Source organism: Limanda limanda, chromosome 4 (assembly GCF_963576545.1).
Source record: "Limanda limanda chromosome 4, fLimLim1.1, whole genome shotgun sequence".
In the NCBI taxonomy this organism is placed as follows: Eukaryota; Metazoa; Chordata; class Actinopteri; order Pleuronectiformes; family Pleuronectidae; genus Limanda; species Limanda limanda.
The window spans coordinates 30,964,829-30,977,328 of record NC_083639.1 but is presented as its reverse complement, the minus strand read 5'-3'; the positions used below and the strand labels follow the sequence as shown (position 1 = coordinate 30,977,328).

Genomic DNA, 12,500 nt, shown 5'->3' with positions numbered 1-12,500 from the left:
CAAACTTTTCATGCAGACCCTGGAGGTCCAGCTCCTCCTGATCAGCTTCTTCTGGGAATCACCCACCGGAGGATTAAAGTCTCGTCGACACTCCGATCGATATTTTCCAGTCTCTGTTTTAAAAGACTCAGTCGATAAAGTCTGCAACAACAATCAGTGACTTGAAGTTGTGTTGCCGTGTGGACGAGAGGCTCACACACAGGAAACAGTTTGTGTTGCTGGATGAATGTGAACATGGCGTCGAGCTTCTGTCCCAGGATCTGATCACACGTCAGTAATTACAGTGTGTGTGTGCAGACACTAATCCAATGACATTTGCTCATGTTTCGTCTCTGTGATGCACACACACACACACACACACACACACACACACACACACACACACACACACACACACACACACACACACACACACACACACACACACACACACAAGACACCAGGCTACGAGGACGATGATGCATCTGGAAACACAATCGACTGACGCAGCATTGTGTTGAGAAATAAATGTATTTCCTGAGTTTCTGAATCAAGCTGGAAAATGTGTTACGTGACGTAAATGATGATGTCATCAGGTGCTTCTGTGATGTCATCATGGAAGCACCTGATGACGACGGCTATAAAATCCAACAATACCAGAAAAAGCTGAACACACACACGCTGGGAGAAGTTTTGTTGCACATGATTATGTTTAGTTGTTTATAATTTAAATCAGCAAAATATCTGGAGAAAGTGTGAAACAAGAGAAACAAAGATCCAGATAGAAAGTCTAAATATACAGTATTAATATGTGTATAGTTCTATATGTGATCACTTTATTTTGGGGTTTCTTCTTTATATCTGAAGAACACGTATGTTTTCTTGTAATCCTGAGAAGGAACAAGACAAATGATGCACGACACACAAACAGATCATATATGTTCATGTGTTTATGAATTAATAACAGAACACGAGCAACGAAGCTTTCTTCAGTTTTCTCTTCAGGTTCGTTCAACATCAGATTTGTTATCGTTTTATCTGTTATGAATAATAATAATAAAAATACATTTATTTTTCAGTTGGTCCCAACCATATAAAAGACATTTACATACAAAACAAACCCAGTAGTCAAACATAAAAACAATAAAGATAGATCTGTTTGATCAGCTGAACGTCATCGTGAGGAAAAACCTGCTGAGTCATTGTGTGTTTGTCACTTTCACTGGATTTGATTCCTTTTTTCACTATGAACCATAAACAGCAGCAGGTTGATATCGATGTTTACACCGTTCAAACAACCACGACAAATCCCCCACAATGCACTTTGTGTCCGACTCTTTGAACTAAACAGTTTATCCTAATTCCCCCGAGACTAAACAAACACAAACAACGAGGGGGAAGAGAGGAGGTTTCCAAATGATGTTGTCATACTGTTAACACACACATGCAGACAAAAACACACAAAAATACACACACAAACCCATACACACACACCTGCAGACATAAACATGCAAACATACACACACACAGACACACACTTGCAAACATTAAAACACAAACAGACACACACACAGACACAAGATTATACATTAGGCACAAGTGTACTGAGTATAATTGTGTACATTCATCATAATACAAACGTACAAGCACACTCCCACACACACACACACAAACACACACACACACACACACAAACACACACACACACACACATTCACACACAAAACCACTGACACTATTATATGTCGACATGGATTTGAAAGCGGAAACACAAACAACATAGATACAATCAGAAAATGTCCTGTTTGATACAAATGTGTTCCAACACACATGCACTGATTCTGCTGTGTGTTCTGCACGCTCCGACATATACTGTACACACATGTATGCATGGATGCACACAGTCCCGTGCACACATGGTGGACACACACACACACACACACACAGGCAGGCAAATGTACTATTTGAGAATGCATATGAGCCAATCACCATCACTTCCACTCCATTGAGGGTTCGTGCTGTTAGAGCAACACATCTGCACACACACACACACACCCACACAACACTCACACACACACACACACACACACACACACACACACACACACACGAGAGCTGAACAGCCTCAGAGCAGATTCTTTTTCTGAATTTTAGTTCTCATGATACAAATTATTTTCTCTCCTTCATCATCACGGAATTTTAACCTCGTCGCACGAAAATGAGGCCAAAGCATTTCTATCGCCCCCTGGTGGCTGACTGCAGTATAGTTCATAGCTCCGGCCCCCCCCATGTTAGGATATGGAACATGGACCAAACAAACAAATCTAAGTAGACGTTAAATAAATGTTTGTTAAAGATGTTTGTGTCATCTCAGGTCGTTCTTATCTCGTCGAAGTTTGTTCAAGTGTTTCTGATCAGTTTGTGTTTAATTCGTTATTTGATGATAAATAATCTAAATGAAAACTGACAATAAATGATGTTAAAACATGTTTGCATTATAATAAAAGTCATAGTCACACAGACGTTGATTCAGCGATACATTGCAGTGAATCATATCTGTAGTTAGACCTTTGCTGAGTAGCTCTGGTCTTTGTGTGTCTGTGTGAATATAGAACTGGGGAATGAGATTCCAACACACGTGGCTACTGGAGACTCATTCAAATAACAGTTAATATAATCCAGGTGTGAACTAACGTGCATAGAGCGACTTGTGATCCCAGAGACTGGCCTCAGGTGTGAATGAGGCTGCTCACTCTCCACCATCTTTACATTCTCTCCAAATGAACTCATGTTCCTCACGCTTATATAACAGGAAGAGAACAACACAGGACATCACTGACCCGGCACTGACCTGCTGCACGCACGCACACACACACACACACACACACACACACACACACACACACACACACACACACACACACACACACACACACACACACACACACACACACACACACACACACACTGACATTAGCTAACCTTTACCTGTTAGCATTGGGATTGCTCCACTAATGTATATTTGATGGACGTTCATTATGATGGGGGTGGGGGTCATGTATTATTCATAGCAGGTCTGTGCAGCCACTTACCAAAGTTTGTTCTAGGTTATGAAATTAATGTGTCATGTACGAGAGAGAGCGGGAGAGGGAGGGAGGGAAGGTGGGATGGAGAGAGAGCGAGAGAGGGAGGGAGAGAGAGAGGGAGGATCCAAGATGTGCGTGGTTGTACTGTTACGTGCTTATTCGCAATAAAGCAGGTTTGTATTCCTGATCCCCGGAGACACCGTGGACCTAACAAAGACACACAACAAGAGGGAATAGATGTGTGTGTGTGTTTGTATGTGTGTGTGTCTGTACAGATAATCAGGGTCCTGTAAATGTAAATGTTGGGCACTGTCACATGACATCACAATGTGACATCACATGACATCACAATTCCCCGGAAGTATTTTCCAGACGAGTGTTTTGGACTTTCAGGTGTTTCAGTGTTTCCAACAAAAGTCTGTTATGTAAGATTAATTTCATCTGCTAATCACTAGTTTGACTTCACAACACAAAAACCACAATGTGCTGACACAAATCCACGGAGCAAACATTGTGTGTCTGAGAGTGTGTTTGTGTGTGTGTGTGTGTGTGTGTGTTTTCCACCTGATGGTCTTTCCCTCTCTCAGGTCGTACAGGGAGAAGAAGATGTCCGTGTCCTCCCCGATGCTGTTGTAGGTGAAGCTCTTCAGGTTGACCAGCAGGTGGTGTGGTACCGGAACTCGGCCCGGGTCGCCGTGCCGCTGCCGTGTGCCGTCGCCCTGGAAACCGATGACACGCATGTTATTCACATGTTTCTAGTTTCCTTTGACACATAAGCGTGATTGTCGTCACAAAAACAAGTTGTGGGGAAAATGTCTTGAGACCCAAAGGATTTATACATTTTCTCTTTCAAGTTTCGGACCAAGTACGTAACTAAAGTACATGATGACTTCAATATACTGTATACAATGTACTGCAGTACTGTACCTGTGTGGTGCTCTGCTGGACACTGTGTCTGCTGGACAGATGCTGTGGAAGAGACACAGTTAATTATATTCTACAACACCATCTTCATTTATACTTTATCACTTCATCTTCTCGTTGTGTTTTTAATCTGCTGTCGTCGTGTAAATTCACCACAGAGATCGATAAAGTTCAATTTGATCTTATCTCTGTGTTTCCTTCATCTCGACCTTTCTCTGGGACAAATATAAAAAACGGAGACGAGCAAACAGGAAAAGCTTTGTCTCCATTTCAGAAAACAAACAACACATCCGCTCAGAATCATAACTTCATCTCGTCTGAGTAACTTTCTCCGTCTGTGTTTGTTCCCGTTGTTCTCGTCCGTGTGAAAACGTCTGTAAAAGCTGATTTATTCTACATGACGTTTGTATAATATTTATTTCTTCTTCTGCTGATTCTCTCCATCCTTCCATCTATAAACTTCAGTACTTCACCCTGTGTCTGTCCTTCTTCCTTTGTCTCGTCCTGTCTCCAGATCCGTCTCTAGGCAACAGGACAAAGGAGGAATCTCCACGACAACCGTGTTTGACCGGTGCAGCTCAGTTATTTAAAGCCGCTGATGTAAGAAACTGAGCATCAAGTGTTTCTCAGAGACGTTGAATCCTCCTCACTTCGCTAATTAGCTGCAGTTTTTTTTCCATTTAATATTTTATTAAAACATTGAAAGAAATCAGCGAAAAAATAACCCACAGATTATTCTATAACACTATCAGCATATCTGAAAAAAAAGTGCGAATAACAAATACGTTAATGTTGTTTTAAAATCACACGTATTACTACATTTATCTTAACTCATAGCGCCACCTAGTGTCTCAAACCACCTCGGAACTTGCAGGGAATGTGTGGGACGTCTTCAACTGTCACGACCAGCTCCAGACAGAGGAAGACATTCTAATCAATACGTGTGGCTGCAGGGGGCGCTGTGGCTCAGTGACAGTTACAAAGTGACGCTTTAATGTTTAGCAACAACATTTCGTACCATTTTATAAAGATCTGAGACGCTTATCTGCTCCTCGTCCACCATGTCAAACTCTTTCCTCGGCACCAGGTCCAGACCCATGTGTCTGAGAGAGAGAGAGAGAGAGAGGTAGAGAGAGAGAGGTGATAAGGAAATATGATTTGATTATATTCACATGAAGTGTAAACATGTGTCTCATATAAATAAAACCACGACTAAAACTGAAATATCATCTGAGAAGATCCACTTCAACCTGAAGTGATTTAAATTCCGATACCAAACTTTCACATATAAGTAGTTTATAAGCCTTGTATTTTTGTAATTATTCGCACAAATAGTGTAAAAGTACTTTTATCGTCTAGTTTTGGAGTAATCTGATGCCAAAGTACCTAATAGAATACAAATTTAATTGTCTAATTTGAAAGATTTAAACTATTTCTTCCATAAATAGATTATCAGCCTGATACCTGTTCACTTACTCATTAACTCACTTGTACAAATACTACATGCTAATGTGTGTGTGTCTGTGTGTGTCTGTGTGTGTTCTCACTCGTTGCCCCAGTCCAGTCGGACGGTGATGTGGCGTTTGACGTCCCGGCTCTGGTCCTGTGTCAGGTGACCTGACAGCAGCTGCCTCCTCAGGTCGATCAGCTCCATCATCACGTGGCGAACCTTGTAGAACAGATCCACCTTGTGTTTCTGACACACACACACACACACACAGAGAGTCACATTAATCCGTGTCACACACCCCCTCTGTGTACTGTCACTCTCTGGCAGGGAGCGGGGGGGCCACCAACAGGCGGCGCTGTGGTCGATTCCTCGAGACTCTGGCACAGACACAGCTGCTCATGTCAACACACTCACTGTGTCCAGGTCTCTGCTCTGCAGGACACAAGGACTTCCCCCTGGAGGTTTGACCGGGAATCAAACCCTGACCACTGTGGAATGAGCTGGTTTGTATCAAATGTTTCTTCTGTTCATCGTGGTCCTAAGAGTCTAATTACAATAAACTCACATGAACACAACGATGTGTTCTGATTGTTTGAATTACTTTTTAGGAAGTTCCAAACTCTCAGTTTACAACTGGCTGCTACACAATAAAACTCTCCTTAAATCAAACTGCTAGAATATAAAGAACTGCTTCATCTCCATACTGCTCTGTGTGTGTGTGTGTGTGTGTGTGTGTGTGTGTGTGTCTGTGTGAGTTTACAGGATGGTATTTAAAGCATTACGTCCTGGTCTCCTCTGAGGCATCGTGTCCTCAGAGAACCTCCTGTTGCTTCGTCCCGTCACAACTCGCTGATTTGCATGTTTTTAGAACCTGAGGTTAAAAATATTACAACTTTTAGCCAGCAAGCGCCACATTACACCAGCAGTTGCTTAGCAACAACAGCAGTCGAGTACAGCAGCTCAGCATCTGTTTAGCATTTGTTTGTAAGGAGAAGCCCGGTGGACTCAGAACCTCGCTGAGGGTTCACATTCAAATTCTACATCAACATAAGATGCAGGGAAAGATTTTACATATGATCCTAAAGGAGGGAGAAAAGTAAACTTTAATTAAATTAAATTCATTACTTTCACACAAACTGGATTTATTTTCTCACTTATTTATCATTTCATCCACCAGAAGTTGAAAACAAATGAAGATTGAGGCCAAACAGTCTCCTTATGAAATCTCATTTAAATTCACCAGATCCAGATTTATATTTGAACTATTATTACCATAATAGACCATTATATAAAACTATTATACAGCTATACTATATTATAGACTATTATTAATAGTCTTGTACTATTTGTTAAATTACAATTTAATCGATATGACTATGAATATCTATGATTTTATATTTATTTTTTAGTTTTTACAATTTAGAGGCACAATATCAACTCTATAGAGTCTATTTTCAATACTCATTCACAATAAGCATATAGTAAAGTATAGTAAATATGAGTATGGGTACTGTTGACTGTGCACACACTCCTTCACTGTTCATGTTCTGTTGCACTAGTTTGTGAGAAATGAGATTTTGTTCAGCTCTAAACTTTATATGAGGACTAATGATAACAAATTAAAAAGAAATTGAACTAATCAACAGTATTATCTGTGATCAACACACCAGGGTGATACAGGAAAGTGAGATTCCCTGCAGCTGTGCATCTTAATGATGAAGAACCGACGGCTGGATTATTTATTTGAAAGGAAACAAAGTGGCTGTAACTACACGAGAGGCTTCTCTGCTTCTACTTCATCTCTACACTTCATTCTGCTTCTTTCACTGAGCTCATATCTAAAAGCTCTTATATATAACCAGCTCCTGAGGGAACTCCTCCATCACAGCTGCAGGAGGAGTCAGCAGCACCGAGTGGGAGACAGACCAGAACCACAGGGACACACAAAACACACACCGCTCTGAGAGAGAGAGACAGAGAGAGAGACAGAGAGAGAGACAGAGCGAGTGAGGCTCTCTGACACATTGACTCCTGGGAGCTGCCCGACACTTGCTGCCTGTTGTCAGTCTCTGGAGCCTCGGGGGGGAAAGTGTGATGTTTGAGCTCAGCTGGAGTTCAGAGAGTCTGTGATTCTCCCTCAGATGAACACAGGAGAGGAAACCTCCGTGTTCTCCACCTGCTCCAGATCCACAACCCCTCAATCCCTCCTCTAACTACCCACCAACCCTTCTTCTACCTGCTCAACCCGTCCTGTTTGTCTCAGATCCTCCATCCAACCCCCTCTTCCCCTCATCCCTACCCACATCCCTTCATTTTCATTATTTCTCGCATGTATCTCTCAAGGTTCGGTCTGGGGGTCCGACCTCAGCCCTGAGTCTCCTCCCACACCAGCCTAACACAGACAATCTTCATCCATCTTCATCCTCGTCCTTCACATCCATTCATCCATCTGTAATATCTAACACAGCTTGAATCTCCATCAACAGATTTAAACGATGCATCCTAGCGGCTTGGTCCACGTTAGTGAACTATTCGATCCCGAGGTTAAAGATCTACTGAAAACATTTTCTTATTAAAACTTTCTGATTTTACTTAACTTTAATAATAAATAAATACATAATAAAACAATGTATCTCATGTCACCTCTCTGAGCACTGAACAATACATCATTTAAAAAGATGAGAAGTGAAACAAGCAGTTATGGAATCAGTCACTGAACTTCACACTCGCTTCAATTCAATCAAGCTGTTTAATTAAGAATTTCTATTTTTCTGACATGTTTGCTGATAAATAGATGGATTAATAAATATTGCATTATATTTATTTATTATATTCAGCGCTGTCACAGCATTAACTTGTGAGCGGATTCTGAGAGTTTTGCCTGAGGCTGAGACACAGCTACACACAGACGTCTGTCTTTCAGAATAAAAGCCCAAAGAGTCGACTGAATAAAGCTGCTCTCACACCTGCACTGAACTCCTGATAATCTCCTGATGTAGACGATAATAGCAGCATTGAGTCAACAATAACTCACCAAGTTAAACATAACGAGTGTTTAACGACGATCAAATTATCAGATTTCAATGAGTCGTCCAGGACTCAGATTCGTTCAGTGGTTCAGACAAAACTACTTAAAAGTGTTTAATCTGTTTTAACTGAGTTTGTTTAAATACGGGTTCAAATCTGAAGCTGATTTCAGACCTGCACTGATTTCCAGATAATCTCCTGAATGGATCCAGAGCGACTGTACGTGAGAATGTTAACGTCCGGGTCAGTGACTCTGGAAAGAACGTCTGAGTGGACGTGTTGATGAGGTTTCTCACACGTTACGGACGAGAAACTGGAAGAACACAAATAACCACTCAGTGGCTCAACGACACCGTGTCTTTCCTAAAGCTGGAAAAGATTAGATATTCGGTGAAAGGTAGCTCTAACAAATTTTATAGTAAGTGGCTTCCCTTTCTTACATTCTTTCACTCTCTCCAGTCTCTGCCCCCTGATTGACGGACCCCTCCCCCTCTCTCTCTCTTTTCTCTCTTTCTTCTTCCTTTTTATTCACTCATTTACTTATTCTTTTTTTTCTGTGTTTTCTTTTGTTTTTTGTTTTCCTTTTAATTTATCTATACTGTGCAGCTTTAATACTTAATTATTATTTAATAGAATTTACAGTTATCTATCTTTCATTATTATTATTATTTTCATTGAGTTGTGTAATGTATTGTTCGTATGACCACGTTCATGTGGTCCATAAAATAAGAAAAACATCCTAGGAGGAAGACTGTATACCTTACTCTTAATCCATTGTGATGCACAGTGTTTTTATGGTGTCAATGTCTCTATATATTGTTAATTGTCTGACTGCGATTTTGAGATACCCAATGTAAATTTGACATTGCTTCCTGTTCTACTGTACCATACCTTCTAATAAAAATATTAAAAAAACAAAGAACACAAATAACTCTCCTGCTTTGTTCTTCATATGAAACACAAACTTTAGTTAATATCTGAGAACGACTTTCATCGTCTTCTCTCCTCTTCTCGTCCTCCACCGGACTGAGTTCTGCTTTAAAACTGGAACTGAAGGCGTTTCTGTGACATCTGGACGTCCCAGTCTGTGGGAGGACGAGCTGCGACCTCTGACCCTCCATCAGCAGGACCTGGAGAAGGTGCAGCCGCTCTAACAGCAGGAGGCAGCCGCTCGCTGCAGCTCCAGCTGGCGCTCAGAAATAGCTCCGCCCACAGCACGGATACAGAAAGATGGAGCTGTGAAAGGAAAGCGATCCATCTGTGTTCCAGGGAAAGTAGAGTCTCACAGGGAGAGGCCCCAACTCGCTTTTGTGAGGACTATTCGTGGATTTAGTTTCCCTCCCTCTCTCCCTCCCTCCCTCCCTCCCTCCCTAACTGCCTCCTCTTCCTCTCTCCCCAGCTGGAGTGAGTAATCATACCTTCACATCCTGCAGGGACCAGCACACAAACACAAGCATTAACACAGTTTAACACATCTGCGCCGCCTCAGCACCACAAACCCCAGTCGAGCAAATCTCAGATAATGGAGCTATTCCAAGGAGATGTGCGGTTTCTGGATATCAGAACCCAAACGTCTGAGCAGAGCTGCAGAGGAAGAGAAGCTGAAGAGGAAGAGAAGCTGAAGAGGAAGAGAAGCTCAGAGGAAGAGAAGCTGCATAGGAAGAGAAGCTGCAGAGGAAGAGAAGCTGAAGAGGAAGAGAAGCTCAGAGGAAGAGAAGCTGAAGAGGAAGAGAAGCTGCAGAGGAAGAGAAGCTGAAGAGGAAGAGAAGCTGCAGAGGAAGAGAAGCTGAAGAGGAAGAGAAGCTGCAGAGGAAGAGAAGCTGCAGAGGAAGAGAAGCTGAAGAGGAAGAGAAGCTCAGAGGAAGAGAAGCTGCAGAGGATGAGAAGCTGAAGAGAAGCTGAAGAGGAAGAGAAGCTCAGAGGAAGAGAAGCTGCAGAGGAAGAGAAGCTGCAGAGGAAGAGAAGCTGAAGAGGAAGAGAAGCTGCAGAGGAAGAGAAGCTGCAGAGGAAGAGAAGCTGAAGAGGAAGAGAAGCTGCAGAGGAAGAGAAGCTGCAGAGGAAGAGAAGCTGCAGAGGAAGAGAAGCTGAAGAGGAAGAGAAGCTGCAGAGGAAGAGAAGCTGAGAGGAAGAGAAGCTGCAGAGGAAGAGAAGCTGAAGAGGAAGAGAAGCTCAGAGGAAGAGAAGCTGCAGAGGAAGAGAAGCTGCAGAGGAAGAGAAGCTGAGAGGAAGAGAAGCTGCAGAGGAAGAGAAGCTGAAGAGGAAGAGAAGCTGCAGAGGATGAGAAGCTGCAGAGGAAGAGAAGCTGAAGAGGAAGAGAAGCTGAAGAGGAAGAGAAGCTCAGCGTCGGGCGACTACATCACATATTTACTCTCCTCTTTATTGCTGCCTTGTCCTTTTGTTTTCTAGAGTTAGAAGGTAGAAGATCTAAATCACTCTGACAGCCCACTAACACCCACACGTTTTCCTCCGGAGCAGGAAACTACACGAGCGGTTAAACACGTGGGGGGGGGGGGGGGGGTCGGGGACCAGAGGAGGGTCTCCAGAGGGAGAGACATTAATAAGTAAGATGATGTGATTGGTCCTGACAGCTCGGATATCGAATGGGACGATGGCAACACCTCTGTTCCATTAGCGACTTCCTGTTCCATTTTCACACCTGACAAACGAGAAGTTAAAAAGCTGTTGTGAAGTTTCACGGCTTCTCTCGGGGGGGGGGGGGGGGGGGGGGATTGAAGCGTTGGCTCGTGTCTCTGTCGAGGTTTAAATGTTGGATAAGAATTAAAGTAGAATCAGAAAAAGGATATTTTGCATCTGCACAAGTTCCAGGTGAACGAATCGGAGCTTTGTCCCAGTTTCACGTCACGTCAACACAGAGTTATTACTATTTGTGTTTCTCTAACTGTAGCATCGTTAGCTACTTTGAGCGACTTCAGCTCATTAGCTTTGTCACCAGCACGCAATGAACCCTGGGATAGGACGGCACAATGTGAATGGAAGAGACATTCGTTGGCCATATGTCATGGAGCGAACTGTCGCAATGTTTGTTGTGTTCCGAAAACTCTTTAATCTGCGCTGCCCTCTAGTGGATGTTTGGAAATCGAATCTCTTATCGTTGTTACGCCCCTGGTCTAGGGGAACCCAGAGACGTGCCATGTGGTGCTCCCCCCATTCTTCCCACTCCCAAGCAGGCCAGTGTCACAAAGGATTCTGGTTTAGTGGTAGCTTTTATTTGCTTCAGAGGGAGAAAGGCCAACACAACAAACAAAACAATCTTATTCCCTACGTTCCTATCTATGAAATAAAACTGTTAACAAAAAGACAAATGCTTATCTAACTCCTACTCAGGAAAACACAGGAGAAAACAGGGGTAAAGGAAAAGGCTTCTCCCTCCTACAGGGCTACCACCAACACTCATTTACTTATATATATATATACACAACAAAACAATACGACAAACCGACACTGGTCCTGGTTGGAAGTGAACCTAAAAGTAGCATAAATTAGCCTTAACGAGTCAGGCTGCAAATTCAGTAAGGAGATCAGTGTATGGGATTACTTTCAGGAAGTTCCCTTTTTGAATCCTCCTAACAGGACGTGAGTTAACTCCCAACTCCTCCGTTACGTTAGCGAACGTCCTGCTTCTTTTTCTCGGCCGTCGAACTGGTGGCTGCCGCGTCAGTGAAACGAAAAACACTGAAGCAAATCACCGAAGGCCACAAAACCAAGCATCTGATTTCCTCCACTCGACTGATACTGGAACCCGTCGCCTCCCGTTTCTCCAGAGGAATCAGAAACAGAGACTGAATGAAACCCTGAACTTCAGATCAGCGGCAGAGGAAGTGAATGAGATGAAGAACATAAACTGAATAAATCTTCTTCAGCCTCTTTCAATCTGGTCTCATTCAGTGAGAGAGTTTCAGGTGAAGGTTTTGGCTCAAACATGTTTTCAGAGCAGAAAGTATGAAAGCCTGTCGAGGTCAAACTTCACTGTGAAGTATTTAATTTTGTTTCTGCTGATTGACGTCAACATCCGG

At 42.7% G+C, this 12,500-nt stretch overlaps 1 protein-coding gene across 1 annotated transcript in view; it reads right to left on the bottom strand.

The window, feature by feature from the left end:
- Window positions 1-12,500, bottom strand: part of LOC133000177 (dedicator of cytokinesis protein 3-like) — a 95,864-nt gene that overhangs the window by 56,982 nt on the left and 26,382 nt on the right. Inside the window, 4 exon segments of the mRNA XM_061070041.1 lie at window positions 3,630-3,784; window positions 3,993-4,034; window positions 5,008-5,092; window positions 5,537-5,685. Of these exon segments, the coding sequence (XP_060926024.1) occupies window positions 3,630-3,784; window positions 3,993-4,034; window positions 5,008-5,092; window positions 5,537-5,685 (431 nt within the window).